The sequence below is a fragment of the Dermacentor variabilis genome, chromosome 7 (genome assembly GCF_050947875.1).
Source record: "Dermacentor variabilis isolate Ectoservices chromosome 7, ASM5094787v1, whole genome shotgun sequence".
Classification (NCBI taxonomy): Eukaryota; Metazoa; Arthropoda; class Arachnida; order Ixodida; family Ixodidae; genus Dermacentor; species Dermacentor variabilis.
This window is the reverse complement of record NC_134574.1, coordinates 119,811,755-119,837,804: the sequence shown is the minus strand read 5'-3', so window position 1 is coordinate 119,837,804 and position 26,050 is coordinate 119,811,755. Positions and strand designations below refer to the sequence as shown.

Below are 26,050 nucleotides of genomic sequence, written 5' to 3'. Positions count from 1 at the left end.
TAAATAATGCACGTAAGCTTTTACTACTAATTTGTTAACAATGCTATGAGCAATGGACTTTGAAATGGATTGGATTGGGTTGGATTTTTTTGCCAATGTGGCCAGGCAAAGCACAGGACGCGGATAGAAACAGGACACAACAGCAATTTCCAGGAGATTTTCCTGTCAGCCATACAACCGGAAGAAATGGTCCAAATCTAGCAGCCCCTTGGATAATCCGGGAAACTTGGCAGGTATGCGTACATTTAGACGCTTTGCATTATTTAGCGCAGCCTGGACAGCAGCAGTGGCCACTTGTTTTGTTTGGTGCGCATGCTAAAGCACTGCAGATGGGTACAGGTAGAGTATTCGTGCATGCGGACATCCGACGTTTTCATTTTGGAGAGCTGACGACTTTCCGCTTCATTAATGGCATGCGTCGTGGATTCGTATCCACACCGAGTTAGTGCCAATGCAGGCACAAGGACAAGAAACAACAGCTCTCACTGCCACAGTTCGTAGAAAATACAGCTAGTGCTGATGACTTATAACTCATGATGTGTAGCCAGATATGAATTACCTTGAGCGAAACGCTGTCGGGATTCAGCTGCCGGAAGCAATCAGTACTTGCGGCGCCGCCAAGCTCTTCCCAGAGGCCGATAGACAAGGAAAACGGAACCTGCGGATAGGGACAAAGAATTTCACCATGCCAGCACACCCACTTGATGCAACCAGGATAAAGTCACACTGCACAAAGGCTTCACGGTAGCAGTACAACCCTTTTCCATAAAGCGCTTAGAAAATTTCGTGCTCCCTAGCTTCAGCAATGGAGCTGTCACATTTTGAACGCATAGTAGCCCTGCACTTGTGTCTACCGTTTTATTCCTCCATGTGCGTGCACAGTGAGTGCATCTGATGGATGATGTTGCTTCTGATAGTAAAGTGCCTCGAACTCAAGATTTATTCTTTTCTTTTACTTTTTGAGTAGCAGGAACCACCTTTTGGAGCACATTAGTGAAAACATAGCACGATTTGCCTTTTGGAGCAATTGCAGTAGCTATCACATTACTGCTGAATGTTGTCACTGATTGTATAGCGAAAAAATCTTGTCTAATCAGATTGCATTGTGATGTGAATAGTGGTGTACATTCTGGAACATATGCAAGCACCAGTGATTATACTGGAGTGTATGATGACTCATGTAAAATAGCCAAATCACTTGACATGTAGATCAGATTTTCACGACGAGCATATGCTTTGAGGGTGACTTTTATTTTAGGGGGGGGGGTACAAGTTCACATGATAAAGAGTCAGATTCATGCCTCACATTTTTTGGCCTTGCCTGGTTCCTCACTACCACTACAATGTGACAATGTGTAAGCGTGCGTCCGACTAAAGAATTTACAACTTGGGTGCAGATAAAAAATTGCCACCTTGCGCACTCCGGCCATGAAGTCTAAAGCCGTTCCATTGAGCGGCCTTGGAAGCAGATATCGTGCCTGTCCGTAGATAAACCGTGGCTTGACAGCCCAAGCAACTTCCTTGGCGAATGCCGTCATTGCTTCCAGGTTGGCTGGCTTGCGACTGAGCATCCCAGGCTGTACACCTGAAAAAATGTACACAGTCTCTGTGAGGCACGTTCTCTTATCACAGTAACTATTCTGCTCTTTCTTTCTTGGCACATACGTAACAACCCGCTAATTGTTTCTTGCTTGCTGTAGAGATCAGGCACAATGTACAATCTTATTAACTCGAGACTTGCTGTCATGTCAACATGTAAACGGGGGCTAAGGATCTTTCAAGACACATTTGTGACTTGTCTTTTGAGCCTCCCCTCATGTAGTATATGAAAATAAGAAATGCTAGCAACAAGTACTATCCCAGATGATGATTCCCAATCGCATCCCCTTTGAGACAAGGTGGCAACAAATGTAGTCACTCAGCCTGCCTGATCTAATCAAGTTATATTACATCTATTGCAGTGTGGCATTTGCCTATATCTACTATATACCACTTTTATTCATTAAAAGCTTTATTGCCACACAGTACAACTGTTGATACCTGTAACGACCCATCTCATGTTAGATCTCATGCCTACTTTATCTCCACCAACATTAGAGAGATACTTGAACAGACCCCCAAGACGCTTGAATGGTGCCTTCTAATGAGCGGTGTCACACAGGGGTGCACTGCTACCCAATTGGGAACTGCTGAAGTTGCATTAGGAAAGATGCAACATAAATGGCGTCCAAATCTTCTGTAACCCTCAAAATTGTGTTTACTTGGGCTATTCATATTCAGTACATCGCTTATTGTAAAAGAAAAAAACAGCGCAAAGACGAGACACACAGAGGACAAGTGCTGAACAAACAGCCATTGCTTTATATTGCGTGTACACACCTTATGTACGCAACGAAGTGCAGACACAACCAGAAAGGCAAGGGTAAGCTATGCTTCAGAGGTTCTGTCTACCAACAATATCGAGGCGTAAGATGCTCTTTCTAATGCGGCTGTAGTTATGGCACACTTACGCACTTGTCTACTCTTTGCAAAATCATGTAGGCTTTGTTCCCGGTACATTGTTAAGATATAGCAAAAGCTCGGACTTCGGAAAACAACTGCAGTCTTTAAAATGGCCATGACCTCAATGCACAATATTTAGTAAATAAGCAGGCATGCCCACACAGACACTAATTTTCCCCATACCTTATGAATGTACAGGGAACCAAAGGAATGAGAGATGTGGGCAGCCCACATGATTCTGCAATGAGACAAGTGTTTAAGTGAAACATCACTACAGCTGCATTAGAAAGAGCTTCTGTGTCTTAGACCCTGATATTTGGTAGACACAATCTTGCAAACGTAGTTTACGCTTGCTTTTCTGGTTGGGCCTGCGTTTTGTTATGTACATAAGAAGTGGTCACGTAATAAAGCAATGGTTGATAGTTGAGCACTTTGTTGTTTCTGTTTCTGGCCCTCTGTGTCATGTCCTTGGGCTGTTTTTTCCCAACCAGTAGAAGCTCGTTCGTACGTTTTTGAAAAAAAAACGCGCTAATCAAGAAAACGTAGGAACAGCAGTAACAAACGATTTGACAGACTCAACTGTGGTTGCCATCTGCGTAATGAGAAATATTGTGCAGAGAACCCGAAACATGTCGAGATGGTGGGGCTGCAGCAGCCCAACACGCATTTTGCTGTTTTCATATTGCGTAGTGTTTTAAGACAGCCACAGGGAACCAAAACGAAATCGTGCCGGTGGGTGACACTGGATGCTGCCAGGCTGAAACATGGCGCTCCTATTTCGCCGCCTGCAGTAGCGAATGGCAGCAAGTTTGGGTTATTGCCCATTGCCCACTAAAAGCATGCAGTGCCCTTCCAATGGCACCACTTCGTGTGAAACAGATAGGTGAAGATGCTTATCACAATAGGGTTGATGGCGATAGCTGTGAATGCGACAACCCAAGAGGAGTTTTGTTGGTATCAGAATGAGAAACTGCATGAGTGCGAACCGGCGCTTTCACGTGAGATTGGCGGGCAAGTATTGCATTGAAGCTGCTACGGTGGGCAGCTACTGTCCTCAATTGTGTGCGGCTCGCGCATTTCCTTGTTTGCATGGGATCTAGCGGCAGGAAAACGTATCATAATATCACAGTTCGGCGATGTACTGAACATTGGTGCCGAAAGACCATGTCTTCCGGGAATGTAGGAACCGGTAAAAAATAAGCATAACTCTATTGGGTCATTTTCGATGTTTTCGATTGCTATTGTAGTCACCAGGAAATCGTGCACAGCGGGAACATATCAACGAGGCTCTACTGCATACATCACCCTCAAACATATTCTTCAAGCACACAGTATGTTCCAGTGGCCAAACAAGTGGTGCTGTTCACACTGTGCTACTGCCCTGTTCCTCCCAGTCTCATGTCTCTGCTCCTGGTTGAGCCAACGAAGTGAGCCACAAATGTTCCAGCACTAGCGACAGTCATAAAGCGCTAACAGCAGCAATAAATAGTTCTAGTGTGAACGTATTTGTTTTAAGCTAATAGAATTTGTTTTACTGTAAAGCTCGGTAATGCATTGTCTTTTACGGAGCATTGCTGTAGTAATAAATGACCCCAATGAGGTACAAACAAGGAACTCCTAGGTAACAGCATTTCATTGAAAGCAAATGCTTATGTCCACCTAGTAAAGAAATGTCGCTGTAGCACAGTGGAATAAGGGCACATTAAGGACAAGACATACAAGCACTACTTAACGCCAGGTTAGAAACAAATACAAATTGCATTTGAAGCAGAACTTTGGAAGCTAGTTCCTTGTTCAGGTAAGGATAGTAATTTTATTGGCTGTAGAAACTTTTGAACATTCGCTTACTAGCTAAATTAAAAAGCATGGCGTCACGCGCACACAAGCAAGCATGAACATGTCTCACTCGATGACCGCAAGAACCCTTTATCAAAACGCTGGAGCGAGGAAATGCGATAGCAGGAACAAGGGAATTGACCTTCGTGCGGCCTCTTGCTTCAACGCCAACTAAGCGATGAGAAAACAGCGCAGTGTGCCTAGATACGTAAACTCTTGTTGCCGTCACAGATCGCTTTCAAGATAGCAGCTGCACAGGCGCGCCATACGTAGCAGCGGCCGGTGTAGAACGCTTCTCCTGTTTGCGCCAGTCCCGCACGCAAGTTTCGGGAACTCCGTACGCCCGTGATGCCGGCCTGATTTCCGTCCCTCTCCGCACACGCAATCGCTTTCCTTTTAAATGTGGCGTCGTGATGAACTCGGCATGTCTGTGCAGTCGGCACTTTCGTGCTGATAGAGCAAACGCAGAAAATGGGAAGACGGACGATGCACTAACCTAAGCCAAAAGAAGCACTGCCTAAGCACACGTACTGCAGTACATGGAGGAAGCTATGGCAGCTAGACTTGAAACACGTACAAGGCGGCCATTTTGAAATGTCGATGGCGATATTGTAACGCAGATTTAGGGTCGTATTCGATTCTAATGTGCACGATTCTGATGTGTGTGTAGAGTCTACATTTGCTACAACGAACCCGTATACAGCAGACTTTCGGAGATAATGGACCATATTTTAACCTTAGTTTGCTCTACCTATTTTATTAATACAACAAAGTTCGCTTTCAACGGATCGCGTTACAATGGACTATTGGCTACAGCTGACGAAATTAGCAGCAATTTTCGTCAAAACTGGGCGTATAAAATGTACTTTTGCCGTGCCTATACGGGCTAACAACAGACTTGACCATACTGGTGTCTGCATGCCTAAGCCATGACAAGTTTAAAATGTGGCTGGCAACATTGGCGGCCTCTGGCCAAGCCAGCCTCTAGCCAAGCCAGTCTGAGGGCATGTTGATCCCGCACAGTGTTCCCATGCTGGTCAGTTGTGCTAGACCGCAAATGCGGAGATAATGTCATCATAAAAAAGGGAAGGAAATTTCACCGAGCAACAAGATTATGATAGTGGATACAGTTGCATGTGGTGAAAAGCAGGCAGACATTGCAAAAACGATTGAGACTATCAATGCACACCGTTAGTTCAATTACGAACAAGAAAGGCTTTGCCAGCAAGCAAGTGTGAGGGAAATTAATCCTAAGCACTTGAGACTACGTGAGGCAACACACCCGAATGTTGAGATCGCACTTTTGATGTGGCTGCGTGATGCCCAAGCTCACAATATTCCAGTGAATGGACTATTGTTGGGGAAGTGAGTGGAACAGCTAGCCACACTCCTCGGACACAGCGGTGTCACTTTCAGTGATGGATGGCTGGATCGTTTCAAGGCAAGGCACGATGTGACATTCATGCAAGTCTGCGGTGAGCGCAACAGCGCAAGTGTGGACGTTGTCTCCGAATGGAAAGCAAATGAGCTGTCAAAGGTTCTTGCCAGGTACGAGAATACGAGGACAAGGACAGATTTAATGCAGGCAAAAGTGGTATGTTTTATAAGGCAAAACCAAACAAAACGTACGTGGTTCCCGGCAACCACTGTCATGGTGGTAAGCAGTCCAAGGAACGTTTGACCGTGTTGTTTTGTTGCAACATGGACAAGACAGAAAAACGAAAACTGCTGTTTATTGGAAAATCAAAACAGCCTCACGCCTTGTGGCAGGTAAAGGATATGGCAGTTGACTGGACTGATAAGACAAAGTCATGGATAACGACAGACCTCTTCAACACCTGGCTGCAGCAGTTTGATAGGCAAATGATCAAGCAGAAGAGGAAGGTATTGCTTTTTTTTTGGACAACCGCTAAAGCCACATGAAGCCACCCAAGCTTGAAGCAAATGAGCTGGCTTACCTTCCCCCAAACACGGCATCAGTACTCCAGCCAATCTATCAACGTGTCGTACACTCCCTGAAGACTGCCTACCGTACAGGCCTTGTCGATCGCCTGCTCTTCGACATGCAATGTAGTCGGGAATCGAAAATAGACATCGGATTCCCAGTCGAAGTGTCGGCAAGCATTTGGCAAAAGCTGAAAACTGATATCATCAAAACCTGCTTCAGGAAGGCAGGTTTTCAGAGAAATGATGGGACTGCCTTTGAGGAGTCATCTGTCCTGGATGATGAACCATCAGCGTGGCGTCAGGTCAGGGAGGCATTAGGAGCAGAGAGCTTCTCTGACTTTGCCACATTTGACAACGGTGTTGTCGATAACGAGCAAATGATGGACGAGAAGGTGAGAGCCGTGACTGAAGGCCATTCCGAGCTGTACCAGACAATGACAGCAGGCAAGTAAATGAGTCTCATGCGGACAGGCTGACTTCACAGCAAGTGACTGACCACATCGAAACAGTGAAAGAATACTTTCAGCAGCAGTAAGACGACTGCTCCGTTCAAGGGGTGCAGCTGACTGAAATGCGGCGCAAATTGACTGCATCAACCCTCAAGAGAGGCCGCCAATCTCTCATCACCAAGTTCTCTTCAATACAAATGTGAACAAAGAGCTTTTGTTTGTTTGTTACTTCGGACATTCGTCACTCACTCATCGCAACAATGTTGTTAGACATTGTGACCAAAATTTCGGAAGTGAGGCATTCTGGTGCTCCAACCCTATGTCCCAGTGTATTCCAGTGGCAATTTATAATAAGTTATTATTGTGAGAGGTGTGTTGATATGAATATGTTAATTTACATTAGAATTAGAGTTATGGATATGCGCATTCAAATTTGCCACACACGATTGGCCCAGGCCTCACTGACATTGCGCGGTGGACGAAGTTGGCGTGGCCTAGGCCACTCACGCGCAATGAAATTGAACGCATGCTTCAAATAACAATCTCCGACTGCGCCCCTCAGTGCACTGCACGCAACTTTTTCTGCCAAACGTGTGGAAAGTACGCATGGATGTGTTCGTGAATAGTTCCCTTTCTTTTTCTATCTGACGATGTTTTGCGGTGTTCAGACGGTAGTGAAAACATGCAACTGTTCAATGATCTTTTGGTGTTTCGGCGGTGGCCTCCAGTTTTGGACATCATGTTCTTAGGATAAAACAGACATTTTTTGCCGGATTATCAGGGTCTGTTGTAAAGAGTCGACCTTATATGATGGCTACACTACGTGGTGTGAATTTTGTGTTCAAGGGGCTAATGACTGAGGCCAGCGAGAGTCTCACATAACACAGCATCTACTATAGAAATTAAATTCAGGGTTTTCATGTGCCAAAACCACAATCTGATATCAGACACACTGTAATGAAACACTTCGAATGAATTTTGACCACTTGGGTTTTTTTGATGCATGTTGAAATTTAAGTAAATGAGCATTTTTGCATTTAGCCCCTATCGAAATGTGGCCGCCGCCGCGACTCGAATCAAGCCAATGACCTCGCAAAAAGGAAAAAGTTTGTAGCATTCTGTGCTGCTGTAAAGGAGGCTCATTACAGTCAACGCATAAACTCTGGACAGGTGATGTTCTGTCAGCAGCGTGACACTAAACCCGGTAAGCTACCATACCAGTCAGCAATTCCGAGCAGTTTAGCACAGAAGGCTAAAAATTCTGAATATTGTATCGTTTTGTCCACTCCAGTATATGAAAGCCCTTCCAAGTTCCAAAACAACTGTACCTGCATATGGTAGGTGGATCTCTCGGGTGCCTGAACGGAAGGCGACGAACGCATCGTACTGTTGCACCCGGCTCAGGTTCAGCAAAACTTGGGTCTCTGCTTCCGCTGTAAGCACACAATATCACAGCGTGGTTTACAGCAGTCCTCGTGGGAAAAAAAAATCAAGGTTCATTTCAAGGAGTCCAACTCTCTGGAAGAATGTTTTCAAGGACTATAGCAAGATTGCACATGACAGTGCGATTAAAGTATGTCACTGTTTCAAACTTTTCTTTTTACTCATAAGTAAGGAAGTACACACAAGGGCCCCAGGATACTCCAGGGAACCGCTGGAAAATTTGTGAAATCTTTGGTTGGTTGGCTGGTTAACTTGGGTTTAATGGCACAAAGGCAACTAAGGTCATGCTGTGTCAGTCACAAGACAAAAGGAAACACAACGTTAGAGCAGGTGAACCTGCATTACATTATAGTTGGCGTAAATAACCAGTTTTCTCTAAAATGTCGAACAGGTGAGTAAATGGCACTAGGGGGTTGTGTAAAAACCGCCATCTCTGTGCGTCGATATGTAGAGATGTCATTAGGATGTGTATGACTAAGAGGTTCAAGGCATTTTTTGCAATTTGGCAGGCTTTCTCTCGAAGGAGAAAATTGTGAATTAGATGTGTGCGTCCAATCCGAAGTCGACACAAGATCGCCTCATAGAAGCATTGCTGGTGACTACTGCATGACTTTTACTCGCCAATTACAGGCTTAGCAAGATGTAGCTTGCTGTTTAAATAACGGTCCTATTCGTGTTGCCATTTTGACGTCGAGGCCTTCCGAATTGCATTGATACTATCTTTGCATGGAAGTGTTGTGCTTATGTTTTTGTACACTGCCATTGATTCACATCTATTCGCTGCTTCGTTACTCAGTATCCCAACATGGCTTGGTACCCAGCAAAACCTAATTGATCTGCCGTATTTGTTTGACATTAATGTCTTTCAAATATCCCCTAATAGGGGTTCACATTCGGATTTCACTTGTAGAGCCTTGAGTATGGTTAATGAATCTGTGTGTATGACTGTGTTTTCGTGTTTGTCAGTGATGATCTTTTTAAAGGGACCCTGAAACGATTCTGACGATTTTCTACAAACGTGCTGAGTCGTTAGAGTAGGTCCTTCTGATCATTAATTGACACATCTAAGTGCTCCACATAAAGCCTGTAATTAATTATAAGGTTTTAAAAACACACATCGCTGCCGATCGCAGCACACTGCATGGTGGAATTTTAGGCCACCCCTACCAATATGACGTAAATCCCCCATATGACGTCAGTGGGGCGAGCTACCCGATTGGCTGACCAGGGCGCGTGATCGATCATTTTTCCAACTTTATGGTAAACAAATGATGTTCGTAATAGTTGGAATGTTAGTTTGTTTTTACAAAAAGAAAGTAACATAAAGAGAATGCACAAGAACAATTTTTCAGTACACTTAAGCACTTCTGGCACACAGCAAGTGTCGTCTGCTTGTGTTACAACGGGCTATGTCTTTGACGAGAGCTCCGCCGGCAGTGTCGGTTTGTCTTTTCGCGAGCGCTATGATTCGAATTTGTTGCGCTGTGGTCTCAAAACGTAGCGACTGGCAATATGCCAAGCTGCGTCATCGTGTGCCTCTGCAAGCCAGTAGACGAGCGGACTGGCTGCAGGGCATCGGACTTCCACTATCCGATCAGCGCCAGGATTTGCGCAATTGCGGCCGTCATTTTACACCGGAAGATTACTAACGCAATAACGTTTCGAGAGTCCGATATTAGGGTAAACGCAAGCGCAAAGGGGACAGGGCCTGGCCGTGTCCCCTTGCATGTCGTTTTGTGGGATGAACAGAAGCGCAAATGTGAATGGTCTGCACGGTGCAGCCACCTGGTGGCATAGAGCTCAACCAGACACGGTAGCAGTAACAAAATGTATTCTTCTTTGCTGCTGGTGTAAATTTTTTGCAGGCGTGTAACTACTTAAGTTAACACGTTGTTTTGTAAATGTTTAAAATGTTTTACACTAGGTTAAAACAATATTAGCTCCTTCTTTGGCTGGTTAAGCTCTGCGCCAATGGGTGGCTGGACCGTGGAGACCGATCAGGCAGCTCACGTACATCTACGCTAAAGTTCCTTTATCAGCTTGAGTTTATGCTTTCACGGTCCCGTCGAAACATTCCGCTAGTGTGTGGTTACCGGAATACCAGACACGTTCGGCGCTGCGACAGAATGCTCGCAACGCATGCTGCTTCGATAGCTCTCGCTTGGGGTCGACGGCCAAACGGCTAGCGGAGAGGTTTTGCACGGGCGGGGACGGGATCCAAAACAAACGGAGTGGACGATGTGACGTTGCATAGTGACGCAGAACCAGTGAAGGCGGAGCTTAGCCCCGAACGCTCGGCGAACGAGTTGAGGAGGAAAAGCATGGCTAGGGAGGAGTAACTTGTAATCACTTGTAGTTCCATTAATACGTAACGCTTCACTTAAATTATGGTGCGAATGTTCTACTTAAGCTGTACGCTATGCATCTACAAAATTTGTCTGAACCATTTCAGCAGCCCTTTAACTACCTTTAACTACCGTCCATATTGCTTATACTTAGGTATGCTGTGGTAATTGAATACTTGTTTCCTAATTTTCTATTACAGCCCCAACCCATGAGTTCTTTTGTTTTAAAGCCATCAGTATAAAAGTCAATGTAGTTTTTATATTTGCCATGAAGAGCACAGAATTATTGTTTAATGCGTTCATGTGGGGTGTCTCTTCTCTTTAAATGTGTCAATGTCCAGTCAAATAACGATGCGAAATCGTACCCCAGGGCCAAACGCTGCGGCTTTCTGGCAACCTGGAGGACTTTGCAAGGAATGTAATAATCCCGACAATAGTCCTCATATCGCACGACAAGCGGCTTGATCACGTTTGGTTTATTTGTATAGTGTAAGCATGAGTTGCACTGTGTGACAATGTTGAAGCATATGTATTGTGATGAGCACTGGATTCTGAGTACGTAGAAAAAAGGTTAGTAGCGTCCTGTGCTGCTGTAAAGGAGGCTCACTACAATCAACGTATAAACTCTGGACAGGCAATCTTCTGTAAGCACCATTTGCCAGTCATAGTCCAAGGTTATCAATTGAGTCGTCTGATGTAAGACTGTCTGGTTGAACGATATATGATGCTACCATAGTCTAACATGCTACATACTAAAGTGCGGTAGATGTGTAGCAAGCATTTACGGTCAGAGCACCAGTGCTTCCGGCACAGGTCTTTCAGGACGTTAAGTGGATTGTTCGCTTTAATTTTAAGACTATTTGTGTGCTCGACAAAAGTTCAACTTTTTATCAAACAGAACACCCAGAAACTTGAGTCCTTGTTTTAGTGGTAGACTGTCTTCCTGTAGCTTAAGGAGGGGATCTGATTGCAGGCCTCTTTTTTGTGAAAAGACAACACTAATAATTTTTCCACTTGAGAAGCGAAAACCATTTTCAGAAGCCCACTGCGTCAATTTGTTTAATGCAATTTGGATTTGCCATTCACAGGTTGCCAAGTTCGATGCACAACATGCAATTTGTAGATCATCCACATATAATGAGTGCATTATAGAGGATGGAATTACATTATTGACTGTGTTCATTTTCACCACAAACAATGTTGTGCTTAATACATAACCCTCTGGCACACCATTTTCCTGAATTAATACGCGTGACAGCACCATTCCTAAACTCCCTTGGAATGTTCGGTCGGACATGAAATCGGCTAGACATTTAAGCATTCTACTGTGAATCCATAAATCCGCTATGTCCCTTAAAATACTAAACCTCCATGTTGTGTTGTACACCTTTTCTAGTTCAAAGAAAACTGTGAGACAGTATTGGTTGTGTAGAAAAAGGCCGCACGCATCTCGTGTTCTAGCCGGATTGGGCGATCTGTTGTAGAGGAACCTTTCTTGTACCCACACTGATGATTATCCAGCAGGTTCTTCGTTTCGAGAACGTATGTCAATCTGATGTTCATAATAGCTTCATAAGACTTCGCAAGACAGCTTGTGAGTGCTATAGGTCTGTAGCTTGTTGCTGTTGTTAGATGCTTTCCAGCTTTCAAGAAAGGGATTTTAATGGCCTTTTTCCACTCATTTGGCATTTTTCCCATTTTCCAGATTATGTTGAAAAAATGGAGCAAAGTCTCAACTGCTTCAGGGGATAGGTGAGCGAGCATTGTGTAATGTACTCTGTCCGGACCAGGTGCTGTTTATTTGCCAGTAGTTAGTACTCTGTTGATTTCTGGGAGTGTTACGGGGGCATTATATGAGCTCTTAGAACTTCCTGTTGTTGGAAGCTTTTGTTTTTCTGCTGATTGTTTATATCCTTGAAATGTAGCAGAATAGTTCATTGAGCTTGATATGTTATGAAAATGCTGCCCTAATATGTTTGCTTCTTATTTTAAGTTTGTTTGGATACCTGGGGGCGAGAGTTTGGGGATCGTGTAAGGAGCATAGTCACCTCTAAACTTATGAACCTGATCCCACATTCTTTTGGAAGTTATCGAGCTATTTATGCGTGATACGTAGCTTTTCCAAGACTCTTTTTTGGCTTACCTGCGTGTGTAGCTGGCTTTCGCTTTTTTGAAAGAGAGGAGGTTATCATGTGTTGGATATCGTCGAAAGATACCCCGTGCTTTGTTTCGCAGTTTTATAGTTTCGATACATTTATCCGTCCACCAAGGTTTTAATTTTTTTCTCAAGAGGCCGGAGGACTGTGGGGTTATATGTTCTGCTACAGCAAGTATACAAGCCGCAATCTTTTCATTCATTTCGTCTATCGTTAACTCAGCTGATATGTTATCCAACTGGCCTTTTCAGTGAAAAGGGGGTTAGCCTGCTAGGTGGAATTTCCGACGGGGTGACCTTAATGGTATTGCAGGGAAAGGAGATGTTTTTTTTTTAATGATACATACCAGGTACGTGGTAAGTACCATAGGGATTGTCGATAATGCTCCACTGAAAATCGGTAAACAGAGATGGAAATTGTTGATAATGCTCCACTGAAAATCGGTAAACAGAGATGGAAAGCACAGCGCCAGATCTAGACAGCTTATAGCTCCTGTGCTTGGGGAGCAGTAGGTTGCAGCACCAGTGTTTAAAAGGCATATGTTATTTGTCAGGATAAAATCTTCAAATGTTTGTCCCCTGGTGTCAGTTGTTTTGCTACCCCATAACGTGTTACGTGCGTTAAAATCACCCGCTATTAAAAAAGTTCAGGTAGCTGGTTTAAAATTAACTCCACATCTTTCACTGTAAAATGCAAATGCGGTGGGATGTATACTGAACAAATGGTGATGGTTTTGTGCGCTGAAACATTGACAGCAACAGCTTCTATGCGACTGTTAATGGAAACTTCTCCAGCTGCAATACCGTCCAGTAGAACAATGGCTACACCACTCGAAAGCCGGCTCACCTGAGTATGGTGTCGCTGTACAATAATGAAGCATTTAACATTTCTTTTGTGTTTTTCGCCTAGGTTTGTTTCCTGTAAGCACAAGACCACAGGAAAGAAGTTACTTAACATGTCTTTGATGTCACCTAAGTTGTGTAAGAGCCCTCTACAATTCCAGTAGACAATAAAAGCCATTTTGAAACTGAAAGGTAAAAAGTGACATTAAAAGTGAATGAGAATAAGACGTTAGGTGACAGATCTGGAGAAAGTTAATACAAAGGAGCGATAACGTTTAGGTTATCAGTTTCTTATTTAACGTGGTGATTGGGAGTTTGCCCCTCTTTCCACGCTCGAGACAGTGCTTGTCCTTCAGCATAGATGACACCAGGGCTTTTGGGTCGACCTCCATTGCTCTCTCTGAAGCGCTAGAGAACCGAGAGTTGGGCGCCTAGACAGGTGTCTCGGGCCTTGGGGTTCGTTTGATTTTAGGGCCCTGCGGGACTGGTGTATGCAGAGCCTTTGAAAAGGATGGAGCAGCATTGGCTGCTTTCACCATGGGGGCGGGAGGGGGTCACTGCAGGACCCCTGTGTGTGGGCTCGGAGGACTCCTGAGGCCTCTGTGACGCTGCCCCCACCTGCGTCACATCGGTATAACTTCTTCGCGAAAGGTATGACAATCCCTTTCTTGCTTCAAAGGATGAGATTTTTTCTTTAACAGTTAGTGTAATTACTTCTTTTTCTTTTTTCCAATGAGGGCAAGACCACGAGTAGGCTGGATAGTCTCCTTTGCAATTAACGAAATGTGGAAAAGTGCAATTGTCGGAGTGGTGATCGTTGGAACTGCATTTAGCACTGGTTGTTTGTCCTCGGCATGCACGTCAAACATTTCCAACCCTTTGGCATTTGAAACATCGTCTGGGGTTCCAAATATATGGTCTGACATTTACTTTTACGTAACCTGCGTCCAGCGAGGTAGGCATTACGCTTGTTCCAAAGGTGAGTATAACGTGTTTTGTCGGGATTTCTTGGTCATTTCTGCGGATGGAAATTCTGTGTACTTTGGTAACGTCTTGTTCCTAGTAACCTTCCAGCAGTTTCTCCTCGCTCAAGCCAAGAAAGTCCCCCTCAGATATCACACCCTTGCTTGTATTTAGTTTTCTGCGGGCTGAAATTTTCACTGTCACATTGCCAATACCGGTAAGTTCCGAGAGCTTTTGTGCTTGATATTTCTCATTTAGTTCTAGGAAGAGGTCCCCGGTAGACATTTTTGAGGCGTTGCATGTCGGTCCGATTTTGTCTTTCAGACACTTGGCCACCAGGAGTGGAAAGCTTTTTTACTGGTATGTTGTTTTCGCTGTGGACTACATAGTACATGGGAAGTGATGGAGCGTTACTCTGAAAGGAGAACTGGAACGGTGCTTCGGTGTGGCATCTTTTCGAACGCTGATCATAGACAACAGGAGTTTGCGCTGCCATAAGAAAATGTGTATGTACGGCAAGAGCGCCGACCGCTCACCACAGAGCTTAACGAGGTGAAGTTGCAGAGCTTGTTTGTAAGTCTGCACAATGCCTATCGTACGCCATCACTATAACCAAATATGGCGTACCCTAGGTAGACTAGCCATACAGGTTTAACCCTTATCGCTAAAGAGAAAGGAAGTAAATGGAAGAGAGAAAAAGACATGCAAGGCCAATATGAGGAGGGACAGACAGGAAAAGGCGACTGCCGTTTTCCTCCAGGTGGGTCAGTCTGGAGGTGCCATCTGTGTGAAGCAGTGGCCAAAGAGGTGTGCCGCCTCCACCGGGTCTGAAACCACCTTAAAGGTCTGAAAACCTGGCATCGGCTCAACTCAAAGGATCTCCCTTTCTCCAGACACGGCTAAGCCGCCCACGGCTACACGCAGGAAGGTCCAATCCACATGTGCTCAGGCACGTGGAGTTGCATTTGTGAAATATTTGATAAGCATTTAGCAGCATCAGCCTTTAAAAAGCACTTTAAGAAGCGCTCCCCATAAGTGTCCCTAATGTCCTGTGACTAATTCAAGCCCTGTCAATCTTCTCTGCATTTTGGTGTGCTGCTTGTCTACAGCGACTTTCTTCATCACAGTCAGTGGGGGACAAAGTGTTCCTGCCAAAAGTGTGACCACTCTCATACTGGAGCCAGACATTACATATGACACAATTTATTCAGCGTCCCCATGCTCCAACCATGCTCCCCATGCTCCATGACGCTGGTTAAGCATAGCCATTTAAATTTTTCTTCATTACTAACTTTTGTTATCTTTGTAACAAACCAGAAACAAGTTATCATTCTTTTTCTTCTGTTATACTGATTTTCCACATACTGCAGAATGTTTCTGGTATTTCACATTAGAAATCTAGGCTCAAATGTACTGACATCAAACCTAGTATCCCTTGGCACATGTCAGTCGGGTAACAGCCGCAGGCACAATACAGCAGTGCTGCACAAGCTCACTGAAGCAACTGGAAGGTTACATTGCTACCAGTGCTAATCATTGTACACTCAAACTTTTTTTGTAGAATGCTAAACTGATATTCTGTTGTCTGTATGGTACCCAACATTTCCTTTTTGATATTTAGAAGTGACGCACTGTGGTCAATGAGCAATGCATGCCACGTGAAAGAAAAAAAAATGAAAGGATAGTTTACAGGGCATTTGAAGAGCAATAGAAATCCCGAGCAAACTGCAGGAATAGGTATGGTGCCAATGTGGAAGTCGTGGAACCGGAGTGAGGAACCCATGATGTCGGACCAGCCTCGGCATCACGTCGACGTCCTGTGGCTCCGCAATAGGGACTTTGGCCAAGGTTGCCATCAACAACAACTGGCCCCTTCCTGTGCTACAAGGATGACCCTTTCGTTGGTGCCGTGACCGACATCTGGCCACATGCTATATCATGGCAGCAGCTACTGACACTTTTACTTCTGAAAAGCGAGTTTCAAGAATTAATTTTAGGTTAGATAATCAGTATTGTAATAAAGTGAAGGTATTCAGATATTCGTGTTCTGCCAAGTGGAACACAAAGCAAGAGATTGCACACACTGCCCTGTATAGTGTGTGCACTTGTTTTGTTAGCTTGTTCTGTTCGACATTAAGTAATAGATGTGCATCTTATTTTTTTTTTTCACTGTTAGCTGTGTTCACGCTACATCTAATACATCAAATGCTGTGACACCATGCATACCGGTCATCAGGTGTTTATCCAAGTCCCAGGTGAAGAGGGAGTCCACCTTGGCTCCTGATGCTGTACCATCGAAGCAGTAATTGCCTGTCCGCTCAGCGTGGTTAAAGCCGTCGGGATTCACCATGACGATGACGTGCAAGTCTACTTTGGATAGGAGCGTCCGACTGAAGGCCGCCTCCAAGGTGTGACTAGGAGCCGAGAGTCCCGCGAAGAGCTGCCGCAGAAAGTGCAGCGCGCTCTCAACGGTCACAAGCTCACCGCCACGCTGGCCGAACAGGAGCAGCGCGCGGACCTTAAAGCTCCGCAACCGCGGCGCAACATGCAGCGTGCTGTCTGAGAAGTTTGCGAGCCTGACCACCAGCTGGGAGAGGCCGTTGTGTGACTTGAACCTGCGTGCAAGAACAATTCAGCAATGAAGGGATGTCGATGCTTGCGCCTTCGGTGCAACATGAGAGAACTGTCGCATGGCTCCTCGATGGCAAATCAGTTTTGCGGAAGCCTGCAAGGTGGACTACGAAGTTGCACGAAAGGGAAAAAATTGGCATCCACCCGACAATAGCCTGAAGTTTTAAAAAGAAAACAAAGAAGACATATACAAGTTTCTCGGAAGGAGAGCTTTGGCACTGGAGAAAGAGGAAGCATTTGTCCTAGTCCAGAAAATTGAACCGAACCGGACTTTCTTGCAGATTTCTGCCGAGCTGATTTGCCATATCCAGTATAGGACCTGCACATCGAGTTATTGATAATTTCAGCATTGCCCTGGAATTCACTGGCCTCTCAGTTAGCTCAGATGGTAGGACGACCGCCCAAAAAAGGCATTGGCTCTGGATTAGATCCTCACAGCATTACACATTTTTCGTCAACTGCAAGGGTTCCTTTCTGAGAAATGCGCACGAGTTTAAACTGTAGCTCCATGCTACAGTTGGGTGGATGACAAAATTCCCTTTTAATGTCTGCTCTATCTGCTTGTAGTTTAATTATTGACAATTTTTGCTTGTTTTCGCTGCGTCTGTTCTTTCAAGCTTTACTACTGTCCCCCAAGCTTTCCTGTCCTCCCCTTGGCAGTGGGTCAGTTTAACAGTCCATTGAGACAGTTAAATGCCTGTAAGCTATGCTTTATTAAAATTTTTTTTGCACCCTTCCTGACGTGGTGGTGTTCTAATTGCAACAATAGGCAGAGATTACCAAGCATTCTACAAAATATGGCACAAAATATTACCAGCACTATGCACTTGCACTTGCAGATGCACTTGCACAACAGATGCACTTGCAGAAGAATACCCAGGATAGAAATAATTGAACAATCCGAACAATTGGCTATCACTAGGTTCCACAGCCGACAGGAAAAGAAGCATCACCACATATTTCTGCCACCAACGCGTGACAGTGAAAGGCAGATACTCACGGTTTTGCCTATCTACGCACTAAAGTTGTTAGATTGGTTAATTGATAGTCCCAACAACCTAATGCAATACAGGGACTAATGCGAGATCGCACAGTACAGGACTCCAGATTAAGTTTGACCAGCTGCAATCCTGCACCACAAATGTTTGTTACAAAGGTGCTTTTGCATTCTGCGTCTATGGGAATGCGGCTGCTATGGCCTACAATCGAACCTGCAACGTCATGCTCGATGGCAACGACGCAACAATGGCACAGCAACTTGGCCACCTTGGCAGTTGCATGGCAGTTTGCATATCACGTTTCTCCATGCTGGTTTGCTGGTTGCACTTTACAATGGGCAGCCAAGAAGTTTAAGCTAACACAACACTTTACCTCGGGAGCACCTACATAATTCTGACTATGGCAGCTTAGCGCAATGTGGTGGAGAGGTACAAACAAAACAACAGACAAGGACATGCTGCTTTCTTTGTGTCTGTCCAACACTTTGTGCTAGACTACCGCAGTCAATATGCAAGACCAACTAGACCTGCTGCCAGTCCTTCTGAAGCACCTATATAAATACATAAAAATTGATAAATTGTTCACTGCGACATTCACTGCACCAATTTTGATGAGGTTAGTTGCTTCTTAAAAAAATGTACAACTTGACAACTGTTCGAAGCAGATTTTCCTTTCAAAAATTGCTGACAACTGAAAAATTTTCAACAAGGAAACCAAGGCATCAAGTTAACAAATCCGTAACTCGGACACAAAGGACAATATTCCCCGAATTGCATCTATTGGAACATTTAGGGCCGACAAGATTTGGATAATATATACTGCTCTAAAATACATATACCACAACCTCGTGAATGAGACTTATGAGAAATCCTTGTAAACACTATAACAACTACATGTAAGCTGTGAACTAATGCACTACACTTGTCCACTTCAGATGCTGTAACAGATGCAGCTTGCAGAATTGGGATATCTGTTACAGTTGCGGGAATAGGGCGTTGTAAACTACGTGTTGTAATCCCATTCTTAAGCTGACCAATCTTCAGCAGTCGTCGTGAAAAATCTGAGGCCATAAATAAAAATTCCAGTTTCAAGCATAGGCAGAGATTAGTTGTCTCTCTTAAAGCAATACTGACAATTTTATTTTTCATTGTTTAGCTTTATAAGACAGCTGCCCACTCCATAATGGTCACCATGATGCCTTAATTCCTTGAATACACAAAAAATCGGGAATTTTACCATCTTTTATTGCGGCAAATTCAAGACATCCCAAATGGATTGAAATTGTGGGCATGTTCTCAGACACTCCTTAATGTGTCACAGAAATTGGGGGAGGTGAAATGGTCACACGAGACCACTGACGGATCTGTCGCTTCAGTGGTCATAATGAAATAATAGGGAAGAGATGGTGAGAAAGGTGCTACGCATTCCCAGAGAAGCACGGGACCAAGCTTACCCCGTGTCGAATGTCAAGTGCGGAGTGAAAGGGGTCAGTCAATGCAGCAAGCATCCAGCTTACGGCAACACTACCAAAGTGTAGCCGATTGATGCATGCACCAGCAATTGGTGTTACCACATGACCCCTGCTTCCAATTCTCGTGGTGTAAAGGGAGATCCTTGTCAACATGCCGTATGCAAAAAAAAGTTGTACAGCCTCTGGCAAATGATTTTCACAAGTAACTTTAAATGAAGATACAATAAATAAAGCATGCAAATACTAGTAGTTGTAAAGACTGAATCAAATAGTGCCACAACAGAACCAAACCAATATTTTTCGAATACTTTGCGAATATGTGCAACCTTCTCGCCGTTAGTATAAAAAAAATTATTCACATCCGGGCATTTAAAACATTAGAAAGTTTGTCGTTACAATGCACATTATAAAACATGCTTCATTAATTATATAAAGGGAGCATTAGAACTAACTAAGCAAATTGTTCACAAAGCTCAGGGCATTTTGGAACATACGGGGTTATGGCTCACCATATAAAGGTTAGAAATGCAGCCTTGTGGGCAAATTAACATTTTCGTGTACCTTCACAACCAAACGAGAAATGCTTGTCACCTGCACCAATGGCAGAGTGAAATACACAGAACCCTGTTTCTCTAGTTCGAATATTCATGGAAGGTGATGCCACTGTTGTATCAGGTATGTTGTAAGAAAACATGTTCAGATTTCTTCAGATGACAGGACACAGGGGCTGCACATATAAGTAATGCCAAACAACACCTACTGTCGAATGCCATGCGTAAACAAAATTTCATTGCGATTGGTCATGATTTTGCTGGAAAAGTCTAGCTCCCTGAGTGACGCAGCACACAGTTATTTCCACTGTGGGTGAGGATGAAATTTAGTACCACATTTTTTTTGCTTCAGATCAATGTTTTATTGTGCACAGTCGATGACTCTGATGAACAGTCCATGACACCAAAGTACTCAAAGAATATCCAAATAGTGACTATTCGGTTTGGGGAACGAATCAAATAAGAAACTATTAAATTTCTTATACGTATGTTTCAAATATATTCATACGCCCAAATGTCTTCTTGTGGATTTGAGGAATCCCGGTATGATGCGGTGTAACCACGGTGTCAGCAGCTATTACGCAAGCAAAAGTAAAAAAAAAGCAAAGTTCAAAATTTCTGTGTAAGTGGCCCTTAAAAGCACATTTAATTGAAAGTGGCGTGTTCGTTATCTAATGAGACCATTTCTGAATTTCAAACGTATTTGAATATGGAAATTAAAGTCAGCCATGAGCTACAGCTTCCTCTTAGCTAGAATGCACTGAAAACACAGCATGCCAATGCAATGCTGAAATAAGTTTGAGTTGTGCAAGATATGTACACCAAAAAACAGAACATCTGATCTTGCCTGAATGCTACCAGACATTGGCAGTATTTCGTAAGCACCATTTAATTTTCCAATGTTCTTTTTTTTTTTTTAACTCATCTGCCATGCCAAGACTGATCCTTGTAGAGCCTGAGCCAATTACGAAAAAAAACAAAAACATTTGTGTATTGTAGAGTTGTGTGCATCAGGAAAATGGGAAAGTGTGTTATCAAAAGGCTGACTGAAGAACAAATATTCACTGAAAGGCTCGTATGGCCATATTATGACTCGCAGCAGAAAATGTGGGTGCACCGACAGTTTCTGTGACACTGTCATATTGGATTGTCATTCTAACCAGGGTTCGCACAGAACATCTGATGCAAATTCAAGGGAAAGGATTTGCAGGTTCCTGAAAGGCGAAAATTCCAAAAAACCTGCTTCAGTCAAACACATAAGCTAAAAATATTCATATCTCCGTCTTCTTAGCCGTAATTATTTACAGCTACGCTGCCGCTGAATTGCACGTATGTTTCAAGCACTTTAATTTATTACTGACCAATCCCAGTATGCTTGCACTCCTTTAAAATGGTGTACGGTGCTGCAGCATTGCACTTGTCCCCTTCAGCAACTATACTAAATGCATCTGGTGACATGCTGTTGCTTTTGTCATTGCAGTCATTGTCATGGTGCACAGTTTTCTCATTAACAAGCATTTCAGTAACCTGACATCCAACTGTTAATAAAATCAGATGTATCAGTGTCAATGAGTGTTTTATTGCCAACACTGCGGAATCGTTATATTTATCCGTGTTTATAAACTGGAAATATTCAATATTCAATTCAATATTCCACGGTCATTTTTCTCCAATATTTGTATTCAAGTAAAAAGTTTGCTATTCAGTAGTGCCTAGTAAGATGAAACGGATTGTTTGAAAACCAAGCCCTAGGTCTGTCCTCGACAAGCCACTTGCTGCTAGCCTGTTGCAATGACCGATCTCTCTTCGTATAGATGACAAGTAAACACAATTAACTGTTGTTGAAGCTCAGACGGGCTGGTGAAGCCCGGCAAACAGGGCAGGAACGACAATACACAAAGAAAATGAAGTCGAACTAATACAGAGCACTAACTTCATATTGAAAGGTCTTACTGCGGACACCACCATCTATTCAAAACCAACTTTGCAATCCACACAACATGTTTGTTCGCTACAGTATTGTGTGCTGTGGCATCCAAAATACATGACCAGATGGCAACACTCTCTCGAGTCTGTGTGGTGTACAGAAAGGCCAAAGAATACTGCGAAGTGCCAAAGCTGCACGATATCACTGTGGTTAGTTTGTGCCGCTCTCAACTGCACACTTCTACAGGGGCATTAGTTCGGTCCCTAGTGGCGGTAGTGGGCTAAGTTTAGTCTTTCTTCGCCATGTGGCACGGGCGAAACTGTGGATGAGAAAGGTGGCCCAACCACAACAGCATAACAGAAAGTACAGGCCAACACAAGAAACTCAGTAAAACTTGTAGTCTTGTGCAATGAACACAAACTCACACAGTTGAACATGTAGTTCTTTGATGAGCTCTTACACGTGTCTTCCATTATTACTACTGCTTTAAAACGCTTCACATCTTCAGCTGACCCATAGACTTCGTACAGGGCCACAATGAAAAAGCAAATAATGTTTGCCGCAATGCCACGAGAAACTTCGGCACAGGCCTGCCATGTCAGTGATCACCAGAGATCCCAGTATCATGTAAGCATGTGGAACCATTAATTTGGAAGCCAGGCTATTCCAGAGGCCACTAAGTATGGCAAAGTATTTAGCTATGCCAGAAGGAAGGCCCTATTGAGAACTGCTGTGTTATTGACAGCTTGTAGCCCAAAGCTCCCCTTTCTAGAAATGTGTAAATTGTGACTACAGATTACCTGCCTCGTAAACAATATATACTAGCATGTGCTTGTCCAACTCTACTGTCTGCAGAAACCTCAGAAAATTATAGCTCCAATACACAGACAGAAGGAAACAGAATATAGGGGCACGCATTTCCAAGTTTCTTGAATAAATCTTTTGTTGGTGCTGGTTAAGTCTTCTGTCTTGTATCTGCCTTTATCATGCTGTGTTTCACCATGCATCCCCCACAAACCGAAATACAGATGTAGAATTCATTGTCCACTGCTTTCTTCTGCGATGCAAATATGTGCCTCAACAATGGGCAATACTGCAACACAACAATGCATTCCAACAGTTGACAAGGGCATACTGCAATAGTTCCAAGGTTCAAGCACACAGGAACACTTGAGTGTGCTTATACATAGTCAACAACAGTGGGGTACCTTTGTGCATTTGCACTATGACTCACCAGCACATCCAGCTGCCGCAAGTGGTTAATTTACGACAGTCACGTGCTTACTCAGTTAGAACACTTCTTTCAGCTGAAAGGTTTGTTCCCCAAGTCAATGCTAACTTAAGCTGTCCTGTAAGGGACCCTTCTCTCTGTTATTCCAATTACCTGTTCAAGTGCACGTATGGGTGGCCCAACAGGATGCTACACTAAATATTAAAACAGTTACAGAATATATGGATGCAAACGCTCCGGTGTTTCAGACTATTAAATAAAATGATACGGTGTTTTTTTTCGTTTTTGTTGTTGTTGCGGTTATTCATACACAAGGAACTCTTCTGAGCATTATGTGGCGAGCATGCAGTCGGCAAGAGACTCCCTCCTGATATCATAAACGGAGTCTATAAAGAAAACGTACAGCAAAGCCCATGTACTCTGCATTAAACCACGACACAAAGGCATAACATTTAGTTTACAATCAAATTTATTCTTAAGCGGTGCTTAAGTGCAAGCAGCCAGACATCTCGAATAGACACACCGACACTACAATCTCAGGCAATGCACAGATAATTTGTTAGGAGACGGGTTTGCAGTGAAACCATTAGGATGGATAAACGTCACCGAAGTAACGAGCGTAAGCTTAGAATCAAAAGAACGGATGTGCTTCGTAACTTCCCCAACAGACATACGACGACTTAAGGAATAGTTTCTTTGGAAAAACTGACAGGCATTACCTGTGATCGACTTGAACGTAGGCCGGGTAACTTTCTGCCAAGGCGGCTACTTCGGCGTACACTGCGGACAGATTGTGATAAACGCTGTAGTCGGGTCGGCTCTTCTCAAGGGCTAAACACCCAGACGTCCTGCAGATGACAAGCAGGGCAACAACTAGCGTAAAAGAGACTAGAAAAACACGCCATATGCGTGCTATAGACATGGCTATCACTTTTTGCGAACTCGCTACGAAAGCTTGCCGACTACGTCACTCGTGGGCCTCGGTCGAAAGCGGAGTGCTTTCGAAGTGGCGGGAGGATGCTGTACTGTCATAATGACAGCTAGCACGACGGGCCAGAGAGTCCGCGGTTACTCGCCCAGATTCTGACACGCGCACGATTCGCCTTGCGTGACATGATGCGCATGAAGAACGGAGCAGATGCCAACGCACTAGAAAGAACGCACGGCCGCGCCATTTTGTTTTTACTCCCCGCTGGCAATGACGATCGGTAACCGCAAGTTGCGGTTTCGGTTCCACTACTTTGTCGACGCCTCCGTTGTTACAAAGACGGCGTTGACTTGGTGAACACGCACGCAGCCAGAACTCCGACAGCAAAGTGGTATCGGTGAATGAATGCGTTTTGCGGTGTGTGGCAAGTAGAAACATAGTTAGAAGGAAGGAAGGAAGGAAGGAAAACTTTATTAGGTCCTGCAAGTAGTGATAATTAATCACTAAGCAGGCCGCTCCCACGTCGGGACCGGAAGGCCAAGCCTCACGGCCACGTCGTGAGCCTGCTGGACAGCCCAGAATTGTTCATCCAGGTCCGGGCTGTGAAGTGCAGCCTCCCACCTGGACGCATCCTTGATCGCCGAGTCTTCAATTCTTTCGTAAGACCAGAGCATGTGTTCGAGCGTGGCTAAAGCACCACAATCTTGGCAATAAGGCTCTGTATACAGACTGGTACTTATCCTTGCCCACGGAGACTGAACATAGTTAGAAATAACAGATCTATTCACCAGGTCGTTAACAGTCGTGAAAATGGTTTAAATGGCACTGTCGCGAACCAAGGGGTTGCAGCGGAGCACGAGACAAAAAAAATGGCTGTGGCTTAGCTAAGGTTAAGCCCAGGATGCGAAGCATACTAGCCTTTATTTTAGTTGTTGAACCACTGTTTAGCCTGGTGAACTGCTGTTGCTTGGCTATATTAGGTTCGGCTAGACGAAGAAACAACTCATGCGTTACTCTGCTTCGCCTTCAAGAGTGGAACGCGACAGCGTTCCCGTCGATCCGCCAAGGGGTGTAAGAATGGGCTACGGCGCAGCGACTACGCGCCCCGCATTGGACGCGGTGAGCGTCGAGCAACGCAGCGTTCGGCGCGGCAACGAAATGTGCGCCTGAGCAAGCGACGCACGCCTGAGCCTTAGAAACAGCTCGTTTCTAAGGTAACACCGCATTCACTAGAGGCGCTTTTGTACCGCTTTGAAGCATCGTACTCGTGGCTCAGTGGTAGCGTCTCCGTCTCACACTCCGGAGACCCTGGTTCTATTCCCATCCAGCCCATCTTGCAAGAGGAGCCAAAGCCACCTAGAAACAAGCGCAGCTGCTTATATACCGCCGCGAGCGACGGCGCGAGTTGGAACCCCGTTTCTCCTCTGTCGTGACGTCACGGTGTCACGTGGTCAGCCTTGAAGGCGACACTGCCGCGCCTAAGGAGCTGGGTTGAGCTCTAGTAATATGCTTCGCATAAAAAACCTGCGTAGCAGGCTCTTAGAATTAACACACTAGCGCGTGCCGTGCTTGCACCGCGAGCACGCGCCGGCCAACTTTATTTTCGTAATTTTTCACAGCGCCGATAGAGAGCGCCGACTTTTCGCGTGCGCTTTAGCGGCGTCGGTAGGCGCTACAGGGTCCCCCGCCAAGACGTAACGGCGAAATGTACTCGTCGACAGAGTGGAAATGGTGCTGTCTTGGTTAACTGCAGATTCGCGGATACGCCAGCGGCATCTGCGGGGAACTCTGTGGTAGGCGTTTAGAGGGAGGCCAGTTTGAGGCGGTCT

The 26,050-nt window shown here is 44.6% G+C and overlaps 1 protein-coding gene across 1 annotated transcript in view; it reads right to left on the bottom strand.

The window, feature by feature from the left end:
* Nucleotides 1-24,499, bottom strand: part of LOC142587839 (uncharacterized) — a 40,248-nt gene extending 15,749 nt beyond the window's left edge. Inside the window, exons 1-5 of the mRNA XM_075699132.1 lie at nt 24,013-24,499; nt 16,710-17,098; nt 8,063-8,167; nt 1,413-1,585; nt 560-658 (exon numbers count right to left, since the gene is read on the bottom strand). Coding sequence (XP_075555247.1) covers nt 560-658; nt 1,413-1,585; nt 8,063-8,167; nt 16,710-17,098; nt 24,013-24,215 — 969 coding nt within the window. The 5' untranslated portion in view covers nt 24,216-24,499. The remainder of the gene's footprint in view (nt 1-559; nt 659-1,412; nt 1,586-8,062; nt 8,168-16,709; nt 17,099-24,012) is intronic.
* Between the last annotated feature and the right edge of the window lie 1,551 nt (nt 24,500-26,050).